This window comes from Ambystoma mexicanum, chromosome 3q, assembly GCF_040938575.1.
Source record: "Ambystoma mexicanum isolate Mex_15411 chromosome 3q, UKY_AmexF1_1, whole genome shotgun sequence".
NCBI lineage: Eukaryota > Metazoa > Chordata > Amphibia > Caudata > Ambystomatidae > Ambystoma > Ambystoma mexicanum.
The window spans coordinates 922,462,529-922,487,098 of NC_090926.1; the positions used below are offsets into that span (position 1 = coordinate 922,462,529).

At 46.7% G+C, this 24,570-nt stretch overlaps 1 protein-coding gene across 1 annotated transcript in view; it reads right to left on the minus strand.

The window, feature by feature from the left end:
• The window catches only part of LOC138583117 (ATP-binding cassette sub-family A member 9-like), a 2,332,105-nt gene that overhangs the window by 839,473 nt on the left and 1,468,062 nt on the right, over positions 1-24,570 (minus strand). The window contains exons 26-27 of the mRNA XM_069655077.1: positions 11,684-11,812; positions 10,891-10,965 (exon numbers count right to left, since the gene is read on the minus strand). Of these exons, the coding sequence (XP_069511178.1) occupies positions 10,891-10,965; positions 11,684-11,812 (204 nt within the window). The remainder of the gene's footprint in view (positions 1-10,890; positions 10,966-11,683; positions 11,813-24,570) is intronic.

Below are 24,570 nucleotides of genomic sequence, written 5' to 3' on the forward strand. Positions count from 1 at the left end.
CCGGGTGAAACCCTGTGACCTGGACATGCTGAACAAACAGGAAAAAGGGAAGCACCACAACACATGCTGGGACCCTCCACACCAGTGGAACTGGGGGGGAGCGGACTGGAGGTGAAAAGCATATTGAAAGCAGATACCATCAATACGCGGCAGGTTAGGCCGGGGCCCCTCACACCAGAACAATTATAACGCAATGACATATAAAGCGGGGAGATCGCTGTGAGGGATCTCGCTCCATCTCAGAGCATACAAAGACCAGATCCAGGAACAAGTCCCCAGGGGTACACCGGTGATCGGCGGGCTGAGACGAGTGGAGAATCCCACCACAGTAAGAGAAAATAAAGAAACGAAAAGCAGCAAACATTGAGAAATAAAAGAAACCCCCAGGGGAGAACCACCGCCTGGTGGAGAGGGGCGAACTGGGAGCGAAAAATATGGCTGATTAAGCTGGGACTCCTCTCAGATAAGTGCCTGACATACAAGCCCGAACAACCGTAGCAAAACGGAAAGAGTGCAGGCACCAGTAGCCCACATCCAAACAAGATCCCACACAGATCCTGACAGCAGGCCGCACATGGAAGGGACAGGAGCGGAGCCATACCTCACGCCCGCATACTAACAATGCCCAACAAGAAAACAGAGGTGAAAACCAAACAAGCCAGCATGGACACTTTCGCCAAAGCACCTGGGAACAAGCAACCAAACCCACCGGACGCGGGAATTGGCGGAGGCGAGCACCCCACGCCAACCAGATAACGGAAAAGACGGAGAGATCCTAGAGGCGATTGCCTCCCTAAAGACGTGTCTGGAAAACAAAATGGACACGGCTATAGGTGCCCTGAAAGCATCCGTAGAACAAAAGTTGAACACAGTCATGGTTGATGTGGGCCTCCTTCGCCAGGACACTAGGAACCTGGCGGACAGGGTAAGAACAACGGAGCAGCAGGTACAGCAAAATACCACAGATCTCACGGTTACGAGAACACAAATGTCAGAAGTGCTGCAGAAAGTCAAGTTCCTAGAGCGGAGAGTAGAAAATGCGGAGGGCAGGGCAAGGTGGAACAATGTCCGCATAATCGGAGTTCTGGAAGGTGAGGAGGGAAACGATCCCACAGAATACGTTGAAAATATGCTTCTTCGGGAAATCAGAGCAGGGACATTATCCCACGGCTTTGTGGTGGAATGGGCACACAGAGCACTAACTAGGAGACCTCGGCCGGGGGCTCCGCCGAGAGCAATGATCGCCAAGATAATGAACTTTAAAGATAGAGATAGGATACTGGCATTTTCAAGGGGAGCGGGAGAGATCACTAGGAATTCCTCCAGGATCACAATATATCCGGACTATACAGCCACAGGCCAGAAACAAAGAGCTCAGTTCGGCCCCACAAAAGAACGTCTTTGAAGAGCGGAGATACGATACATGCTCCTCTTTCCGGCCAAGCTGAAGGTGATACACAAAAGGGAAATCATGCTTTTTTCAATCCACGGAGGAAGCCCAAACATGGATGGACGCACAGGGGGTCCCTAGCTGGGGCAGAGGAACGCCAACAACGGAAGGGACCAGCCCCGGTTAAAGGATCCGTAGCTAGGAACAAAGATGCCAAGCATTTAATGCACAAATGAAGTCAGGAGAATAATGACAAGAGAAAGGAGCAGCCAGCTCTACTCAGACGTGCCGGCTGGGTCCCCAAAGAAGAGCGCGATGCGAGTTCGGATGCCAGTTCTAAGGCATCACACAGCGGCGAGTCTGCTTTGTCCAGAGGAGCAAGACAAGAGAAGCGGCGAGGCCCGAGCAGGGGGAGGGTGGCTGGGCATTAATTTAAACGTTGAAGTTTGGGTTCAGGAAGTTATGGTTTATGTGTTGGTTAACAATAGGTACGGCCAACTGGCACACAGCACCATCGACGGAAAGAACAACTCATGCGACTACAGAATAGTCCGAGTGGGCAGAGATCAGAAAGATACACAGCAGCAAATCAAGGGAACTCCCCCCAGATGCAAAGGCGGGGAAAACCTGGAAGAAAGAGGAAGGCCCCAAGAGCTGGAAGAAAGGAGAAAAAGCAGGGCAATAAACAAAAGGAAGGCTATGGGACAACAGAGCCGAAGTAAACAACACATACATGAACCCTGATGAGATAAAAATAGCAACCTGGAATGTGCGGGGACTCAACGCCTACGTCAAAAGACTCAGAGTGTGCGCCTGGCTAAACAGGATGAAAGTCAAAATAGCAATGCTCCAAGAGACTCACCTAACATCGGAAAAAAAGGCCAAGTTGAGCAAGAAATGGGGAGGACTAGTATACAGCACTACACACTCGAACTATGCAAGAGGAGCACTAATATGGATTGCACCGGGAGTACCGTTCCAGCTAATAAAGCAAGAAAACGACCCAGAAGGGAGGCTAGTGTTGGTGCATGGAATGCTAGAAAACAAGGAAATATGCCTGATTAACACCTACGCTCCAAACCACGACACAACTGAGTTCTTCAGGAAGGTAGCGCCTAAAGTGGCTCAATACAGAGATGCTACACTCATCTGGGCAGGAGATTTCAATTGCACCTTGGACCCACTCCTCGACAGATCGGACGACAAGTACAAGAGACCAGCACCCCCGGCCAAGGAACTTCAAAGGACTCTTGCACGACTGCAGCTGGTGAACGTCTGGAGGCAGGTACACAGAGGTGGGAGAGAGTACACACACTATAGCGCACCCCACGTAATATTCACACGAATGCATTACCTAGTTACGGGCGCTGAATCTCTAATAGAATTCACGGGAATTGACATTAAAGCACGCACATTATCAGACCATGTCCCAATAATAGCAACATGGGCACACACCCATAGGAAAACCCCAATTACAAAATGGCACATCTGAGCTGAAGCGCTGGAGGAGAGCGAATTGGAAGAACATTTACAAGAGGTGATAGAAGATTACTTCGAACACAACGAGAGAAGCGTAGGAAGCAACGCCACGCTCTGGGACGCATTCAAGGTAGTTATAAGGGGGGCGGCGATTCGGAAAACAGGAGGGCTAAAAGGAGCAATCATGGAGGAACTGGACAAACTAGAAAAATAAATAAAAAAGGAGGAAAGAAGGGCAGAAAAAGCAGGCGTGGAACCAAGGGAATTATTAATGCTAAGAACAAGATGTATGGAACTCTGGGAGAAATTGGGGAAGTTAATTATGGGAAATACCTACAGAGACTGGATGGAGAAGGGGATAAACCCAGCAGACTCCTAGCATGGCTCACTAAACAAGAAAACAAAAGGGACCCCATAGTGGTACTGTAAGATGAAACAGGGACAGAGGTCAGGAACCAAGAAAATATAAACAACTTATTCGCCGGCTTTTACGAGAGGCTTTATGCCCCTAGTCCGGACGCCCTGGCTGAGATAAGGTTACCGAAACTAACAGCGGAACAGGCCCAACTACTAGATGCCCCCATTACACTAGATGAAATCGAGACAGTGATCTCTGAGCACCCCTCGGGTAAAGCCCCGGGTCCTGACGGACTCCCGGGAGAGTTTTATAAGATATATAAGAGCACTATCGCCCCGAAATTGCTAGAAACATACCAGGAGGCATATGAGAATGCACAACTACCAAATAGCATGTTGGAAACGACAATTGTGCCGATCCTTAAACCCGGGAAATCCCCAAGGGAATGTGCCTCGTATAGACCGATTTTCCTTATCAACCAAGACACCAAAATACTCACAGCGGTCTTAGTGAACCGCCTGAAAATAGTGATACCCACACTGATCCACTCAGACCAAACGGGCTATGCCCCAGGGCGCAACACGTCATGGAACCTCCGTAGATTACATCACGTTATAGAGCAGACGAATCAGAGACAGGGCGAATGCGCAGTGGTGTCATTAGACGGCATCAAAGCATTCGATTCGGTTATCTGGAAGTGGCTGCTGAGTGTTCTGGCCCACTTTGGCATAGGGGAAGGGTTGCTTAGATGGATTAGGCTACTATACAAAGACCCCAGAGCAAGAGTGAAAACATGAAGACATATTTCAAAAGCCTGGAGAATATACAGGGGTACCAAACAGGGCTGCCCACTGTCACCAATGTTATATATACTGGCCTTGGAGCCGTGGGCGGTCTTCCTCAGGGCAGAATATCGAGACACAGGAATAGACATAAATGGAGTAATACATAAGATCTCGTTATATGCAGACGACATCCTCCTCTTCGTAGAAAACCCACGCACTAACCTACCTTGTCTCCTAAAAGCAGCGAATGCATACACTAGACTCTCAGGGATAGCCATCAATAAAGAGAAGTCTGTCCTCTTCCCCCTGGCCGACCTAAAACTAGTCCCCCGAGACAAACTCCCAGACATGGGTCTAACATGGGCACAAGCTCCTTTAGATATTTAGGAATAGTGATACACCACAACACTGCAGAATCACACGAACGCAATACACAAGCGGCACTAGACAAAATACAAAAAGCCATGAGCTTCTGGGAGACACTCACACTGGGGATGATGGGAAGAGCAGCCATCTTGAAGGTGGTGGTACTCCCAAGGCTGTAATATTATTTCACAAACATCCTGCATGCCATACCCAGAGTCTTCTTCAAAAAGTTGAACACGATGACGGTGAGGTTCCTGTGGGGAGGAGGGAGGTGCAAGATTGCCATGACAACCCTACAAAGAGAGTACAAAGAAGGGGGCATTAGGCTGCCAGATTTCGAAAAATACTACCTAGCAGGCCAACTGCAATTTGTCGTAAGGCTATATGAACAATTGTTAAGATCCATTAATTCACAAGTGCTACACACAAGAGGAAGCTGGGAAGAAGAACTTGGAAGACCCCTTAGCGATCAGGAATCGGTCAAGGCGTTGAGATATCCCAAAAAAGTATCAAGGAAAGCAAGGTTCAGGCAAGCACAATTATATGTCACGCATAGGGCGTACCTCATGCCCAAAAGGATGAATACAATGAGGCTGGGAGACCCCCGCACATGCCCCCGTTGCCCAGAGGAGCAAGCAGACATGATGCACATGTTTTGGACCTGCCCAGTGATACAGGTCTTCTGGGATGAAATCAGACAAAGGGTGGCCGGAAGTGGACTCCAAATACAAGAAGAGAATCCTGAGCTGTACCTACTGGGCCGCTTCCCAAGAGGAGGTAGACATAGGCCGCATCTTGCAAAAATGAAAGACCTAATATGCATCTTAGCCAAACGGCAGATAGCAATGGTGTGGAACTCAAAAGAAGGCCCAAGAATAGACTCATGGTGGGCGGATTTCAAAAAGTGGACAATGTAAGAAACGGTGGTGTGGATAAGGGCGGCACAGAAAGGAGTAGGGGAAGCAGGACAAAAAATGGCGGCATGGAACTCCCTGATGCAGGACTTATTCGAACGAAGAGAGGAAAGTGAAGAGGAAGACCCGAGAGGGGAGGAAGAACAGTAGAGGAAGACACTCGAGGCACCCCCCAGAATAAGAAGGAGAAAATGGAGAAACTGCTAAACTGCTACAAGGACAGGGGAAGATCAAACGACAAGATCGCCTGCCCACTCGGAGGTGAAGATGAGGGAGGACACTTACGTAGGGTGCCAAGCAGCCAGTCATGTTATATGTTATATGTTTGTTTGTTTTTGTAATGTTATCACAAAAACCAATAAAGTATATTAAAAAAAAATTGTCTATGGTTCCAATTCGGGTACAAGCCACATAAAGCTGACCATGAGAAAAGTTTGACTCCTGTAAATCGATTCCAGCTACTTGAGTTGGAGTGTTGAGATTGTGCAGCAACATATTTGGTCTCCCGAACTACAACCAAGGCAGCAGCGACCTCAACATAAGTGGTGTACACGTAGGGATGAACCGTGTAAGCTTGAAGTGCCGAACGCGTACGTGTACGGCTGAAACATGTAAACTTCGTACTGTTGAGATGGCATACATTCATCAACTTCCGTGGAAAATGCAGTTTCTGTAATTATCATGAGAGATCAGCCACAATGTGACGGACAACGTCATTGTGGACACTATTGAAGAGACATGCACCGTTTCCTGTGACCCGCATGACTTCAAAAGTGAATGCTGCTAATGTCAGCTAGAATGCTGATACCGTGGAAAGTTTAGGAACAATGAACTGCTGAAGTTTTCATGAACTGCTGAACTTTAGGAACAATGAACGTAGAACTACGCGGTTAAGAGCCATATGGCAGGGGTAAGTATTGCAGACTGCTTAATAATCCGGAAAAAGGTATATTTTATACTTCTAACATTGTCTACGCCATGGAACCTACCCACATGCGAAATTTCAGGTTTGTAGAAGGTCAGAAGTATGCTGAACATTTCGAACAGGTACACACACATAAACAAATATTGCAGACTGCTTAAAAAAAATCACTATATATATTTTATACTTTTTACATTGTCCACACCATGGAACCTTCCCACATGCCAAATTTGAGGTTTGTAACATGTTGGCAAATATGCTGAACATTTCGAACAGACACACACACACATATCCAAGTATTGCAGACCACGTGAACATTTTTTTATACTTTTTATATTGTCCACACCATGAAACCTACCCCCATGCCAAATTCCAGGCTTGTAGCACGCTGGGAAGTATGCTGAACATTTCGAACAGACACACAGATGTATCCACACATTTCCCTTTTATATATAGAGAGATTATGAAGCTTACTCACAAGCATGATAACATCACGTTGGCCCAAATGATAACAGTGTTCTAATGCACACAAGGCAGTTCAGTGGCAGATGAGCTAGGAGATGGGCACTTGGTAGAAATGCCCATGACGTTGCAATTCCTGAACAAGCATTGTGGAACAAATGAATTAACCGCTCTGTTTCCCAAATGCAGCCCTGGCAACAGATTTATAGTCTACCTCAATATCGAATATGCTAAGAGGTTGCCCAACTAGATTTGCGGTCAAGAAAATATTCTGTGATACTGATACTTTGGTGGATCGGGCTAGGAGGGAAGATCTGTCACTGGCTAATGCTAGGCAGAATTATATGCAGTACCCTTTGGGAACACCACACACAATTAGGACTACAAGTGACAGTACAAATTCACCTTTGGTACAAGCCTGTACTACACAGTAAAGTGGTAGCGATGGCTGAGCAGCCAGACATATCTCAAGAGTTAAGTGAGCAGTATCAATAGTTACACAAAGGACAGCAATTACTATGATTCAAACAAACACTGACTCAAGGTTTCTGAGTAAAAGAATACATATGTATTTACACATGAGTTATTAAACATTTCACTATTATCAAGCAGTTGAAAAACATGTTTCTAATACACTACACCACACCCAATAGATTCTGGACAAGTTAGGCTCAAAATGAAGTGTGAGCAAAATGGCACTCCAGTAATAAAAAGGGAGGGAAAGACAGTTAGACAGAAGTTGAGCAGCACCAACAAGTAAGTAAGCAGGGCAATCTAGAAAAAGGAACTACAGTGAGGAAAGCAAATCAAGAGGCCAGGGCAAAAGTAAATGGACCAAAGACTTTGCAGAGGATCACACAGTTCAGGGTAGTTCGCGGTTAAGTGTTTGCCAAGAGTTCAGAACGAAGTTGGTCGGACGAAAAGTTACTTTAAAGAATAGAGTAGGACAAGCCCTCGGATTGGCGAAAGATTTCACACACTTTGACTGCGGTTGTACGAAGCGAACAACTGGGTTAGCACAGTGCCTTTAGAGCAGAAGAATACTGTAGCTGCGGCAGACGTTCCTGGCAGGTCCTGCAGGCTCACCGTTCCTGAAGCGACTGTCGGACTGACAAGAAGGAGGAAGACTGGAGGGTCCTGCACTGCGAAGGGAAGAAACCAGCAGCAGGGCAAAGTGACGAATAAAAGGTGTGCTCCTTAAAACGCAAGCAGGGTCCGTTCCTTCTGGCTATCCTGTTCACTGTAGCTGTGCACAGCAAATTCCACCAGAGGAGGGAGGCCTGGCTAGCAGTTTGGCAAACTGGTTGTTCCCACCAGCTCAAGGGGAGAAGATTCCTTGCAGATCTTCCCTGTCGTTGAGGTTTGGAGATTCGGACCCGCAGCAGGGCTTCACCTGGAGGTTCAGTCATGGTAGAGGTCCTCTTCTGTCAGCTTCTCTTTGGTTCTCTCGATCCAATGGCGACTCTGCCTTCTCAGTCCCAGAAACCTGCTTTTTATGCAATTTTCCCCCATTCACCCAGCCTGGCTGTCAATCACACAGCAGGGTGGCTGTTCCATCGGGACAGTCACCACAGCCAATCATACCAGAGTGCGACATGGGTCTCCAAGGAGACCCTGTGCAGGGAGTCTCAAACCCCTCCCTCACATCCTGTCCCCCTCAGACATTCAGGCGCCTAAGGAGGGCTTCTGTGCAGAAGCCCGCCAAAGGTTGCCAAACAAAGGAACCAAACCTGGTTTGGCGCGCAGAGTAAAACACGATTAAGACTTTTACAAAAAGAAATGGCGGATAAACGCAGCCGGAACCGTATAAAAATAAATATGGTCCAGCAGGTTTACGTTCGAGGCTACCAAGATAGCCTAAAACAATACCAAAGCCACCAGCCAAGTCTTAATGAAAAGGGAACGAAACAATGTTCCATGAGAAACAGACAAAAAGGGATAAACATTAATCCTTTCCAGCAGTCTATGTAAGATAGTTTGTACTGGGTCTGTGAGTTTAAAAAGACTAATAAACTCAATGGCAACTTTACATGTTCTGAGAGACAGTAGTCAGTCCCAGAAAATTGAGTCTGAGTTGGGAAGTCTGAAAAAGACAACCCAGTGTTACTGCACTTGAAGGTGCTGTGTAACACACAGTAAAAAGATGATGCCTATGGAGTAGGAGAGGCTACACAGTCTATGAACACAAACATGTTAAACACACAGAGCAAAACACATGTAAGAGTGGGAAAAAGGCTCACACTCTCACCAGGTGAAACAAATAAATCCTAGAAATCCAGCAAAGCTGCTGAGGGACTCAGTAGGTAAGGGAAATTAGCCATTTTGGAGAATTCTCCTTAACAACTAAGCAACCAAAACCTTTAAAGGAGATAAAATATGCCTGCAAATGCTGAGATTGGAAGAGATTTCAGATCTTCAAAATCCTTCATACTTCTGTGCCATGCCCACCTTAAACCTCTGATGGCCTTGGGATGACAAAACGATTACTCTTAGGACTCTCGGTTTCAATATCTAGGTGCTAAAAGTAATAATAATCCATTACATAGGCTTCTCCGTCCGGCAACGATTCCAGCCAGTGAAGACCATGGAAGGGGGTATTATTTCTTAATTAACTATGTGGTCTCTATTTTTGCCAATCCCAGAATGCTACAAGGCATACCGACTTTTTTAAATCTCTCTCTTTCTGTGGTCTTGGTTTTCTGTGCATACCTTAGTGCTTTCCTTGTTGTGGTAAGTATGCTGCCTTCAGGTTTACTGACCAACTAGGGCTGCAAGTAACACTCAGCGTTTTCTTTGACCTCTCTGACAGCCTGATTCTGAGCTTGTGATAAAAAGTGTGTGGAAAGCCAACATTCTCCCCTCCAGTTTCCAGCACCACCATTCGAAGGTGAGTGGAAATATTGGAGGGAAGATGCAGTGCTTTCCAGCAGCAAAAGCTGCTAAAATCACACTTGGAGGAGGAAACATCTTCTCCAGTGACATTGCGAGCATTTCTTAACAGACTGCCACTTTTCTAGTTTAAGAAAGTTTTCATAAACGTTCGTTAAACTAGAAAAGTGGAGCTGCCATCTAAGAAATGCATTGTTTTAAAGGGAAAACGTGTGCAGTGGAGTTTAAACAAAGGTACCATATGTTTACTCTTTTTTTTGTCATGCTAAACCAGTGCTGCTGGGAGGAGAATCCCCTCCATGTGCATTCCTGATGGTTGCTAGGGCTGTTATCAAGCTATACATCAGGCGCATGCAAAAGCCGAGCTTTCATGTCCCTGCACTACATTCTTTCTTCATTAGAAAATGGTGTTTGTAAGTAAAGTGTTACTCCTTCCTTCAGGAACACTGTCTTACATTTGCACGCACCTCAGAATTAGCCCCTGAGTGATCTTAGTTATGTATTTTTTCGTTGTCACCAAAAGGGGGTCTGTCTGGAAACACCACTTACTGCACATATGCGAGGCAGGGACCAAAGGCGTGTGAGGTAATGAGGAGAACGAGGTTCGTTGTGCGTCTGACAGTGTGAGTCTAGGCGATGGGTGTGGGGGAACACGGCATGGGGCAGACGAGCCGACAGGAGTGGCGGGGGAACGGAACTCGACACGGCATAAGGGGTGGCAGGAGGAGGGGGCAGGCGTGAGAATGGGGATTGTGGGATAGGGGGGTGGCCCGCATAGGAAGAGGATAGGGAGGGGATGAGCACCGAAAATTATGTTTCCCCGCAGCGCCAGGCTCAGGGAACAGGGCTACAGTAAAAATGGACTGTGGGGAAACATCATAGACCCTATTTTTTTATAAACTTGGGAATAGTTTTTGTTTTTGGAGACTACATGTGCAGTCCTGTAGTATTTTGACGTCACCCTAGTTTAATGGGGTATGCTTTTAGCACAATGTGAACCTTCTGTTGTAGTTTAACGTTTGTAGCTTTTTGTACATATTTGGCATGTTGTTAGAACAAGTATGTGTATTTTATGCACTTGATGCATTTTCTGTTACCTGGGTGGCATTTTATGCTCTTGCATGAACTTTGTCTTTTTGTTACAAAGGGCTGGCTCCCCGAGCCGAAAGTGTCATTATATCTATACATCTATCTTCCTTGTTACAGATGACAAAGCTCACTCCCACTCTACGATATTATAAGGTTTCTGCACAGGAGAAGGCAGACAAAGTGTAGCAGGCAATATTACACATTGAGAAGAGGTGAGCCAAGATAAACTTGCTTACAGCAATTATAGGAATGAAGAGGGCCTTTCTTCTACTGGTCATTCCATCATCTTCATCTTCATCGCCACCAGTGCCCTGCGAGTGAAAGAAAAAGCTGATAGTGGTCACAGACCTCAGTACACAAGGGCCCCAACTGACAGAGCATAGTGCTTGTGGCGTTCTGCATCAGCCATGCTCCCAGATGCATGCAGGAAACCTGGGTGGCGAGCTGGGCTGCTAGCATAGGGGATCTACACGCCCACCCGTCCATGCAACTGGGCATGGCCACCATGGGCGTAGCCCACGCGAACACACACGTGGGTGGAAGGTTGGCATCAAACCCGACCCAAATGGGTGTGAAGTGCACATTGCCAGTGACAGGCTGTAAAGGGACTATGACTGTAAAGGCTATATTTACATTCCTACTTTAGGGGGTGGGCATTTAAAAATAAAAAAATGCAGAAAAAAAACAACATGCAGAGCAAGAGCTTTTTCTTATTTTTGTCAAGGCAATATAGGTCGGGGATAGAAAATCAACTTGTCTGCACCTGCAGAAGGCTTATGACAGATAAGGCACAGAGGTAACGGCCAGAGGCATAGTGCATTCAAAAGCGCCTCCCCTCTATGAATAAGAGGTGCGCGAATGATTGCGAAATCCACTCCCCTGGAATGCACACGGGGGGCACATTTTGTGAAGGAGTGAAAGCTGATTAAATGTTCCCCATACAGTTTTACTGTAGGAATCAACATACATTCAAACTTCGCTTGACCAAGTGAGAAGACATTTTTGTGAATGAGGACCACAGTAACTTACCTCCAAACGGACTATGCAGCTCAACAATGGATAGACGGGTATGAACATATTTGACAGAAGTAGAAATATATAGACATTTGCCCCAATTTGGAGCACTATCATTTCCACAATGAAGAAAGCCATGGTCACCTAGCAAAAAAGACAGAGGGATGAGTTTTGCAGCATCATTGAATTTCCACGCAACATAAACATCAAAGCTACCGTTGAATGTCAGTCGTCATGCAAGTGTCTTGGGCGTAAGCACATTTTGACACGCATTCCTGTTTAGTCAGGTATCACATTCTAAGCCTGGGAAGTTAGGGCTCCTTAATCAGTCAAATATTGGTGTTATCTGTACTTCTGCCCACTATATAGTTGGGGTAGAGGCACAGAGCACCCCAGCCAAGACTCTCAATTGGTAACGTTGGGCGAGCAGGGAGGTGATGTAGGCTGGTTCTTAGGTACAGTGAATCCCCAAGCCCCCACAATGGAATGTCCACATGCTAGTTAGGTGATAACACAGTCTGTTTATTAAAGGATAAAAGTAGATATGCACAAATAAATAACACTGACTTTGTACTAGAAATCTAACAAGGTAACTTAACTTAAGATATATGTACAGATATATGGGGTACCACTGTTACCTTTAAATTCAATTGTAATGCACAACTGCTGACAGTTAGTAAAATGCATTTATATTATTGGGAAAGGTTTAACTCATAAAACATGACTGTAGAAAGGCATGTAATCATTAGAACATAGGCAGGGTGCTTTCTTTAGAAAACATGCAATATTGTGCAAGGAACCCCCAAGCTGGGCAACCTGCAAGGAAAAGTTAATATTGTATATTACAGCCCACTCCAAATATGTTAATTAATAGTATGCCTCTCTTTCTACAGATCCCCTGCCCCAAAGTACCTGGGAAGCCACAGGAGAACAGGATCCAAGACGAATCTGGGACCCCTAGATGAATCCTGAGGATGGAAGATGCTCTTACTCGTCACAGTACCTTGGATACCTTGGCAGGCGAAGTGGTGTTTCTTGCTTTACTCAGTGAGACCCCTCGAGGATGGAAACCCCACTTGGAAGAAGGAGTCGCTGGGATGTCAGTGTCGAGAAGAAGAAGGGAACCAAGCAGTGTGGTAAAGGCAACAATACAGGTCTTTTTCATTGGTCTCCAATGTTGGGTTGTTCACCAGCTACGGATGTCCCAGGAAACTGAAACTTGTTGTGGACCTCAACAAGGCTTGGCCGAAGAAGAGAAGACCCTTGGTGGGCGTGGATGACTTTTATTGGCGACGGGCACAGTGGCAGAAGTAGGTGTCGGGTTCAGGAATTTGTGGTTCACCGCCTTTTGGTTCTTCTGTGCTGCAGCCACAGCACGAACATCAGGATGGCTTCTGGTGACCTGGGCACAGGCACTGAACTGGAATACGGACGCTCACCAGGTCTGGACCCTCAGGATATCTTCTTAGGATTACGGTTGCGGGAAAACCTCCATTGGGCACTCCTCTGCAGGCAGCGACCCTGGACATTCTCTGGGGTGGTAAAGTGGGTAGATGTTGTGGCCGGAATGCCCCTTGAAGATTTCTTTGGATGGTTGGAACTTTGTCTGCTCTGGGTGTCGGTGAGCACTATGCCATTGTACCCCTTTCTTCCAGACAAACACTCCTCCGGACCCTGGGCAACACAGGTGGAACATCTTGGCTTCAAAATATTCAGGTACTCCTCTTATGACCCACAAAGATACCTTCACCGGACGACAGATGCACAGGACTGCCTTCTAGCACACTTCGGGGGAAGAGCAGCAGATGCTTGATGTTCCCTCATAGCTAATGGAAGAGGTTGCCTATCCAGGTCCTCCCTGGTTCAGTCCTTGAGTCAGCACATCAGCATTTGGATTATTTGAAGATTTGCAGCCGCAGACTTCTTCCTCAAGCTGGACTTCAGGATGCAAGAATAAGATGGCTTCAGCTTCAGGTTTCTATTCAGCTTCTGACAAGGAGGTGAGAATGAGGTCCCCTGTTATTCAAAACACTCCCCATTCACTCAAGCTGAACCAGTCTCAGCCAGCAAATCACACACACTGCATTCAGGCTGCCAGCACCCAATCAGGCTCACAGGCATTCAGGTCATTTAGCAGAAACCAGACACCCACAACAAAGGATGTGGTTTGGGGGCTTTTCCCCAGCCTTTCAGAGCACTACACTGCATTCATTCCAGTTTCAGTCGGGGCAGGCTCAGGCATTGTGTCACACAGTCAAAATCAGACACCAAGTACACAGAATGTGACTTGACTTCATACTCCATTCATACAGGTCCCATCGCAAGGGTGTACCCACAACACACAGTGCCTGGGAAAGCCCAGCCAGTCTGGCAGGAGGCAGCCCCAGAGCCATATTTGGTCCATCCAGCTAACTGCCAGTAGGGGTAAGGGGACAGAGTCAGGGCTTCTCAGGACTTTGGGAAACAAGGGGTGAAGGCAATAGAAACCAAGAGGCATAGTGCCCATTACATTTGTTCAGGAATCCACTGATTCCTATGGCAGGGCCTGGGTGTCCCAAAAATGGAGAACACTCAAAGTCACTATCAAGTCAGTATGTAGCTGCCACCAGCCCATACACTACTCTGTGGGCAACACACAGGTGCCCAGCACATACACTATGGGTCCCAAGGTGTGCCCCCACCCATAGGTGCCATAAGGGTATCCCAGTGGTGTTGTTCAACAAAAGGTAAAATGAAGAGCTACACTGCCAGAGAACATAGCTTCTCAGGCCACAACTGATCCTAGCGGTTGTGGCTTTGAGGATAAACTTGGGGAGTCTGAATAGTTCTTTACTGGTAGCTGTCACAGTCTAAGAATTTCACAGACTGCTTCCTCTGAAAAGGAATGCCGGATCTGTCAGACGTGGCTAGTGACAGTACCCCTGAATGAACCCCAGGTTCTGAATCACATTTTTCTGGGATAAGAAACCCTAAACAGTCCCGGATCCATATCATCCTATTATGAAAAGCCTTTGCAGAAAAATAAGGCTTCTTCCTCGCCTTCCTCATCAACATTTGTGTATAGGTGCGTTATAAATACAATATCATATCACCAGTGCCGGTGTATGTTCGAGGAGATGGGCTGTTGATTGGTTTCTGTGACCCTGCCACAGCAGTGGGTTGAGCTTCCTCTCCAGGTTGCTCTGGATACGGAGCAATGGTAATTACAGGCACCACAACAGGAGGAATAGGAGGGGCTGGGACTAAGTGAAACAGGAGTGGCCAGAGGTAGAGGAATATTCTGAAGCATCACCTGCTTTATTAAATTGTTTAAATAACCTTTCATTGGATCTGAGTGCATGATCCTAAGGCATTTTTCAAAAAATGTATTCTCCAAGGATGTCGAAAGCGCTGCCGTTGAGGGAGACCAAGATGAGGAGGCATATTGATACCAAGCTGTTGGCAGTCTAGGGTACCAAGTTGGTTGTCTGACCAGAGGAGGAGCTCCAAACCTGAGGGAAGAGGATGGTATGGAGCAGGAGGTAGACCAGGCCGCCATAGGAGACCAATCCATTTTAACAAAGTGGACAAACTCCCTGGAGAAAGTAGGAGGAAGAGGGATTTTTGAAGCTCTCGCGGGAGACGATGGTCCACACTCTGTGGAGGACATTTTTAATATTCTGCACTGAGCAGGAAACCATAACAGAGGAATCAGTTTGTATGGCCTTGCCTGTAGCAGTGATTATAAAGGGAGTTGGTCGCTGACCCTGTAATGGTGTTTCCTCTTTGGCAGGATGAGGCATTTTCTGACAGATTATGCTTGATTTAGAAACTCTATTTGAAGCAAGAAAAGAGGTGCAAGAGGTCTTGTTCAATGCGAAGCTCTGCTTCTATTTAGATCCTGTTTAGATCCTGTTGGACCCTCGAGGTGAGGCGAGGCCCGGTCGATTTTTGTGACTGACAATCCTCAGATTTTGCTCCGGAAGGTCGATGGCCCTCAGGACCAAGGCAGGGAACACAAGATACAACACATCTCCCTCCTCAACAGAAACCAAGATAAGGGTACGGAAAGAAGTGCAAGGGAAAATACATGGGGTAGTGTGACCAAAGTATGAAACCAACAACACTCTGGCCACCTCCACTCCAAACTCCAAAATTCCAATCCAAATCCCACTTACTCCATTCCGAAGAACAAGGAGACATGCTTGCATCCTTGTCACCAGTTATTATGTTCGTAAGTGCAGGTTACTCAAAAGGATACTCATGTAGGCCAAAGGTAATCTTCAGGGTACTTTTAAAAGGTTACAAAGGTCATCAGGTCACATCAGGTACATCAAGAAGATGGGAAAGTACAGAGGGGAGCCCACTGGCTCCCACCACCCAGGCTAGATCTTCCAACTGCCCTGGGTGGAATCACCTTCACACGCATCATTCCAGTCACTTTCCTAGCATGCCATTCATGGCATCATACCTTGCATTCACACCCCATGAATTCAGGAAACAGGGACCATGCAGGAAAGTCAGTCAGAACATACCTCCTTCTGTTATAAAACAGACAAGCACACTTTGCAACCATACAACACCGCACACACACAGTCACAACATACCTCCTTCCGTTACACCACAGACAAGCACACTTCGCAACCAGACAGCACAGCACACACACCATGCACCTGCACATCTAACACAAGCACATTCGCTTAACAGGCAGGGGGGCTGACAGACCGACCAGGCGTAACTAACCCAGGGGTAGTGGCACCACACCAACCTTGCATTCAATCACACCCATCACAACAATCACACAGACACCTTCCACCCACCGCTGCCACTGGCGGGTCACCAGCATGCCAAACTGGAGCACTACCTGCCCCAAATTGGGCCAACAAACTTACCATCCAAACCATCATGAAAAAACACTATCACCTCCCATCAACCACTGCCACTGGCGAACCTCAGGGCTGCCACCCCCAAGCACAAACTGACCTATATGGGCTGGCACATGGCCAGCTACGCCACTACAAGTAATGGGGCTAACCATGATAACAGACCATTCCAACCAGATGTCTCATGAACCAGATGCATACTTAAGCACAATACCCATGACAACATTCCACCTGACATATTCTCATCACACACACACAAACTGGTAACTAACCTGCACGACAAAATCAACTCGGTCAACAAACTCCCAATCAAACCAAAACCCAAGCGTGTTGGCCAGACACAATGTTAGGCAGAATCGCATACAGTACCCTCTGGGAACAGCACACACAATTAAGACAAGTGTAAGTACAAATTCACCTTTGGTACAAACCTGTACTACACAGTAAAGTGCTAGCGATGGCTGAGCAGCTAGACCTATCTCAAGAGTAAAGTGAGCAGTACCAGAAGTTACACAAAGGACAGCAATTGCTATGGTTCAAACAAACAATGACTCCAGGTTTCTGAGTAAAAGACTATACATTTATATACACCATCAGTTGTAAAACAGTTCACTAAGGTAAAGCAGCAGAAAATCACAATCTTCATACACTACACACCACCCAATGAATTCTGGACAAGTTAAGCTCAAAATAAAGTGGGAGCATAATGGTGCTCCGCAATTTAAAAAGGGAGGGAAAGATAAGGTTATTCAGAATCAAGCAGCACCAACAAGTAAGTAGGCAAGGCAATCTAGAAAAGGCTTACCACAACTAGGATTCAAATCAATAGGTCTGGGCCAATGTTAATGGCTCAGAGTCTTTGCAGAAGATCACACAGTTCAGAGTAGTTTGCGGTTAAGTCTTTGCCAAGAGTTTGAAACGAAGTTGGTCGGACAAAAAGTTATTTAAAAGAGTAGAGAAGGACAAGCCCTCTACTTTAGCGAAAGCTTTCAAACACTTTCAAGGCGGTCGGACGGAACGAACAACCGGATTTGAACAGTACCTTAGTAGTAGAAGAATGCTGTAGCTGAGGCAGAAGATCCTGGCAGGATCTGCAGGTTCACGCTTCCTGAAACGACTGTTGGACTGACAAAAAGGAGGAAGACTGGAGGGTCCTGCACTGTCCAGGGAAGAAACCAGCAGCAGAGCAAAGCATCGAATAAAAGGTGTGCTCCTTAAATCCCGAGCAGGGTCTGGTCCTCCTAGCTATCCGGTTCACTGCAGCGGTGCACAGCAAATTCGACCAGGGGAGGGAGGCCCTGCTTGGAGTTGGCAAACTGGTTGGTCCCACCAGCTCAAGAGAAGAAGATTCCATGCAGATCTTCTCTGTCATCGAAGTTTAGGAGATTCAGACCCGCAGCAAGGCTTCACTGGGAGGTTCAGTAGTTGCAGTCGTCCTCTTCCTTCAGCTTCTCTTCGGTTCTCTCAATCCAGGGGTGTCTCTGCCTTCCAAGTCCCAGAGACCTGTTTTTCTATGCAGTTTTCCCCCATTCACACAGCCTGGCTGTCAATAACACAGCAGGGTGGCTGTCCTGGCAGGACAGTCACCTAGCCAATCAAACAAGAGTGTGACTTGGGTCTCCAAGGAGACCCTGTGCAGGGGGCCTAAAACCCCTCCCTCACATCCTGTCTACCTAGACTCTCAAGCGCCTAAGGAGGGCTTATGTGCAGAAGCTCCCCAAAGGACGGCAAACAAAGGAACCAAACCTGGTTTGGCGTGCAGAGTAAAACACGAGAAAGACCTTTACAAAAAGAAATGGCAAATAAACCCAGCTGGATCCAAAATAAAATTAAAAGTGGCCAGCAGATTAAAGTTTGGGGCTACTAACCTAGCCTAAAACAGTACCAAGGCTATTTTCATAGTCCACGGTAGGGAAATAATGGTAGGTACCACTGCCACCAGCCAAATCTTAAAGCAAGGGGAACGACATACTGTTCCATGAGAAACAGACACAAAGGGATAACTACTAACCCTTTCCAGTACTCTATGGAAGATAGTTTGTACTGGGTCTGTGAATTTAAAAAGACTAATAAAGTCAATGGCAACTTTACATGTTCTGGGAGACAGTAGTCAGCCCCAGAAAATGGAGTTTAAAGTGGCAAGTCTGAAAAAGACAACCCTGTGTCACTGCACTAAAGGTGCTGTGTGACACACAGTCAAAAGATGATGCCTGTGTAGTAGGTGAGGCTCCACAGTCTATGAACACAAAAATGTAAAACACATGTAAGAGTGGGAAAAAAGGCTCACACTCTTACCAGGTGAAAAAAATAAATCCTAGAAATCCAGCAAAGCTGCTGAGAGACTCCGTAGGTAAGGGAAATAAGCCATTCTGGAGAATTCTCCCTAACACTCACCCCACCATACTAAGGGACAGGAGGATTTAATCCACTCCTGGATGAATCTCTTCACTCTAGTCGGTTATAAACATCCTAGAGAGACCATCAGCATTTTGGTGGTGACATCCTGGCCTGTCCTCAATGGTGAAATCAAACCCTTGCAGGCAGATTGACCATCTTGGTAGTTTTAGGTTCTCCTCTTTGATTTGCATTAACCATCTCAAGGGTTGATGGTCTGTCTGAATCACAAAAGTAGATCCATACAAGTATGGTCTAAAGTTCTTCAGGGACCACACAATGGCAAAACACTCACACTCTATGGTTGCCCACCTTGTTTCTGGATCCTTCAACTTCCTGCAGTTGAAGCAAATGGGGTGCACCCTACCCTTCTCATCTAGTTGACTAAGGACTGCACCTATACCTGTATTGGATGGATCTTTCTGCACAATGACAGGTTGGTGATAATCAGGAGCTCTTAGGACTGGAGCTTGACAAAGGGCTTTCTTCAGGTTTTCAAAGGCTTGAATGCACTCCTCATTCCATCTAACCTTTTGTAACGCTCACCTGATTCCCACGGAGGCGCGGGTCTTGGCAGGAAGGTGTCTGTGACTCGAAAAGTGATGTGCAGGACTCGATTGGCTTCTGGGGTCGAACCTCTTCGCACTGTGTGTCGAACTCGAAGAGTGAGGTTTCTGCAGGTGAAAGAATATGGGGGTTAATGGCCTGGGTTGTTGAATGTCCCTCTCTCTCTCTCTAGCTTTTCTGTAGAGCCCCCCCCAGGTCAACGTGCTCACCTTAGATAGGTGAATGCTGGGCTCTCCATCTGCGTCTGGTGCAGGGTGCCGTTGCCAGTTCCTTCACTGGTGAAACATTGGCCTCTTGAATTCAGAGGATGGTTACCGTCGTTATCTGCACGAGCGGTGAGTTTCTGGACACCTTTTGTCTTTATAGTCTTTAAATGCGTGGCACGTTAATATTGAAGACTCTGTATAATTCTTTCCCTTATGTATTGCAGGACTCTCGGAATGGAAGATGGAGTGAAGCGCCTGGAAATTCGTAAGTATGGTAAGCGCTCTAACTGTCTCTTTCCTTGCAGCTTAGTTCGTAAGTAAATACCTGCTTAATGTCTTTTTCTTTTGTCTTTCAGATGTTGGTTTGCAGCGCCGGAGTCAGCGGAATGCTAGTAAGTTTTAACTATACTTTGTCTTCTCAGGCGGCGATGCAGAATGAAGAAATCCGGAATTCACGGCGTGCCGGTAAGTTTAACAATGCTTTTGTCTTTGCAGGCGAAGGTGCAGCGTGAAGACACGGCCGCTGCTGATGGATCAGGTGAGAAAGCACTGTGTGTAGAGTTTGTCTTGCTAACCTGTTGTTTCTTGTCTTTTGCAGGTGCTGATGTTGACTGGATACAGGAATGGTAAGTATAATTCTTGCAGGTTCAGGATCGAGAGAGGAAAGGCTGGAACAGACTCGGTGAGCGTTCTGCTGCAGATGCAGAATAACGCGAAGCACGTTTCATCTATCGGGTGTGGTTTAAATAGCCTTGGAGTGATGAGGCGTCTTCTTCCACGGCCCCGCCTAGGTAAGAAAAGAGTTCCAGTTTCCAGAAGAGTTCCAGTGCTGTATCCAGGGAGTGGAGCTGCCCCACCCAGGTAAGAAAGTAGTTCCTGTTCACAGAGGGCTTCTAAGTGGCTGGTAAGTAAGCAGCATGGTCTGCTGCAGGTAAGTCCACCCAAGCACTCTCCCACCAATTATGAGCCCGGCGCTTCCAGTGCCGGGACCGATGGTTTTGATGAGCCTGGTGCCACCGGCGCCAGGACAGGGTCCAAAAGGTCCCAGTAGGGACCGGCTGGTGCCTAGGATTAGGGTTAGGGGCCTGCTTCCAAGGACGTTGGGCTGGTCCTGGCTCCTTGGAAACAGTGATCATGACACCTTTGTAGGTAATTTTGGAGAGGAGACTATATTCAAAGGAGAAGCTATGGTCCCATATTTCTCTATGAAATTCCTATAGTACACAGTGAGACCTAGGAAGGCTCTCACATGGATTTGAGTAGTAGGGGTGGCTCAGTTTTGTACAGCTTTTACTTTGCTAGGCAATTTGCCTTATTTCACCTCCTCATACCTCACGACCAAGGTAGACCACTTTGCTCTGACCAATTTGAAATTTGCTTGCCTTTATGGTCAGATGGGCCTGCTCAAGAGCCTGCAAAACATAAACTAGGTGGTCAATATGTTCTTTCCATGTAGGGCTGAATACTGCAATGTCATCCAAGTATGCCATGCAGAACTCCCCCATCCAATTCAGAACTTGATTAACTATCCTTTGAAATGTAGCTGGTGCATGCTGTAGTCCAAAGGGCATAATCCTAAAATGGTAGGGGCCTGCTGGGGTTGAAAATGCAGTTTTCTCCTTGGCATGGTCTGTCAGGGCTATTTTCCAATAGCCTGATGTCAGATCAAATGTACTGAAGTACTTGGCTGCACCAAGTTTATCCACCAGTTCATCTGTTCTTGGTAAAGGATGGGCATCAGTCTTAGTGACTGCATTTGGAGCTCTATAGTCCACACAGAATCTCAACTCCTTGGATCCTGCCTTTGGTACTAGAACAACTGGACTAGACCATGGACTTGTAGAGGGCTCTATAACCCCGAGATCAAGCATCTTGTTGACCTCCTCCTTTATGTGGGTTCTCACATGTTCTGACATTCTGTAACCTCTGCTTTTCACAGTTAAACAGTCACCAGTTAGAATTTCATGCTGGCCGCAAGGGGTAAAGCCTGGTGAACGTGAAAACAGGGAGGCAAACTGATATAACAGAAACTTTCAGTCCTCCTGTTGTTCAGATGTCAGATTAGAAGAGAGATTAACTCCTTCTATGTTCTCATCCAAAGGTTGGCTGCTCAGTAGGTCAGGTAGAGGTTCACTATCTTCCTCCTCTTGAGCTGAAGCTAGATGCAAAGCTCCCACTTCTGGTCTCACGACATATGCCTTTAAACGGTTGATGTGAAAGACTCTAGGAGCCTCCTTGGGTCTGCCCAAGTCCACCAGATAGTTCACCTCTCCAAGTTTGCCCACCACCTTGAAGGGTCCTAACCATTTGTCTTGAAAGGCCCTCTGTCTTGTTGGCACCATAACTAGTACAAGCTGGTCTTGAGTAAACTCAACCATGTTGGCCTTCTGGTCATGCCAATGTTTGACCAGAGCCTGACCTGATTTCAAGTTATAACTTGCTTCTGCCATCATGTGTGACATTCTCCTCCGGAAACCTATCACATAGTCAGTCACTCTGACTAGCTTGGGGGAAGGAGCACTCTCTAACCCCTCCTTAATCAGGGCCAATGGACCTCTGACTGGATGGCCATAAAGAAGTTCAAAGGGACTGTATCCAACACCCTCCTGAGGGACTTCTCTATAAGCAAAGAGAAGGAATGGCAGTAGAAGGTCCCACTTTCTTTCAAGGGGTTCCTCTAAAGCACCTATCATGCTCTTCATAGTATGATTAAACCTCTCTACCAGTCCATTTGTTTGTGGATGGTAGGCTGTAGAGAACTTGTAAGTGACACCACAGTTTTTCCACATGGCTTGCATGTAGTGGGGCATAAAATTGGATCCCCTGTCGGATATCAGTTCCTTAGGAAACCCTACTCTGGTAAAAATACCAAGTAGAGCCTTAGCCACAGCCTGAGCCATAACAGTCCTCATAGGTATTGCTTCAGGATACCTAGTAGCATGGTCTACTACAACCAGGATAAACCTGTTTCCTGAAGACGTGGGATGGTCAAGGGGACCAACAATGTCGATGCCCACCCTCACAAAAGTGGTGCCACATTCTTGGCTCCACTCTTGCCAGAGGTTTGGCAATTGTGACACCTCCTACAGAATTTGTCAACTTCTGAACCCATTTCAGGCCAATAGAAGTATAAAAAGAGCCTTTCCTTGGTCTTTTTGAAACTCAAATGACCAGCCAACGGTATCTCATGGGCCAACTGTAGGAACTGGAATCTGTTTTCTAGGGGCACTACAAGTCTTTTGCAGTCCTCAGGGATAGACTCAGTCGGTTCACTGTAGAAGAGGCCATCTTCCCAGTGCAAAGGATGCTTCCCAGGCTCTTGCCCATCAAGCTGAGAAGCTGGCTGTAGGCGAAGACCATCAAGAGTAGGACACTCTCCTTGTCCTCTGCTGAAGTCTGCCCTGTTGGGTCCACCTTCTGCCAGTAAAGACTGCAGCTCAGGATGGTCAACAGGATCCAGTTCTCCAACTAGAATAATGTCTTCTTCCAGATCTGACTCTCTAGAAGCTGGCTCAACCACAGAGGGTGGTACCTCACACTCAGCCTCAGCAAGTGGAGGAGTCACAGGTGTGACTTTGGACAATCTTGGGGATGTCCTTGTTGGTAGCACAGGGGTGCTATCTGCTTTTTTCTTGGAGGTCTTTGGTTTCCCATTTGCCTCTTTCTTTCCTGAAAGAGCAGTGAGCAATTCCTGTGGACTGGGGGTGATCGTTTTCTCTATAAGTTTCCCTGGAGAGCCTCTCAAGGTCCTCTCCCTTGCAGGCCTAGTGAACACCGGTTTCCTTTTACTGGGAGGCCTGTGGGTACTGGACACAACTCCAAGAGTTTTTAGGTCATTACCCAACAGGACCCTCCCAGGCACTTCACTCTGCAAACTAACAGGTATCTTGACAGTCATGCCATTGCACTAGATGAGAGATGGTAATTGGGAAAACATTTGCACAGGGTCTCCAGCTAACTTGGTGAGGTGTTTGGGTGCCTTAGCAACATTCTCTACCTTGAAAAACGATTTATCAACCACAGTTAGCTGGCTCCAGTGTCTCTGATGCCAGGGGTCTCCTGGCCATTCACAAGAACACTATCTGTATAATACTCTTTAGTATTATCTGGGATGGGATTATATACATCTAAATTCTGTTGTTCCCACAAACCCAGGGACACTAAAGAAATACTAGCTGAGACTCACATGGGTTCATCAGCGAGTAGGTGAAAGTGTCCACTTGCCATAGGTACTTCTTCCTCTGGGGAGAAGGCTAAGGAGACAGTTTGGACCCCTGAAGGTTTACCTTACATCTGGGATCCCCTTTCAGACGGTCAGTTGACCCACAAACATAACATTTCCCAAATGTTTTGATGAATGGGGGTTTGTTCTGACCTCCATCTGGTTTGGGTCCAGATGGTGTACTAGCATGATTCGGTTTCCCTTGTGGCTTACTATTATTGTTTTGTTTGGGGCCCTCTTTTGGATTGGAGGTATTGGAATTCGCCTTGTTATCTTTCCTTGGCTGCTTTCCCTCATCCTTCTTCTGAATTGCCCCAGAATCCTTATGCGTAGCCCTGTTGGCAACCCACAAGTCAGCAGTCTTAGCTTACTTCTTTGGATCTATCTCCTTAGAATCAGCCAAGTGCTGTCTGAGCTCAGGAGAGCAGGCATCATAAATGTACTCCAAGATAACAAGATTTCTCATACCTTCATAAGTGTTTACTCTGTAACCCTAAACCCAAACATCTAGGTTTTTCAAACATTCACAACCCAGGTAGCCCAAGGGGTACCATCATGCTTTTTGAGGCTTCTAAACCTCTTAAGGTACTGGGAAGAGGTCTTCCCAAATCTAGCAATTAAATCTAGCTTCACACACTCATAATCCATCCT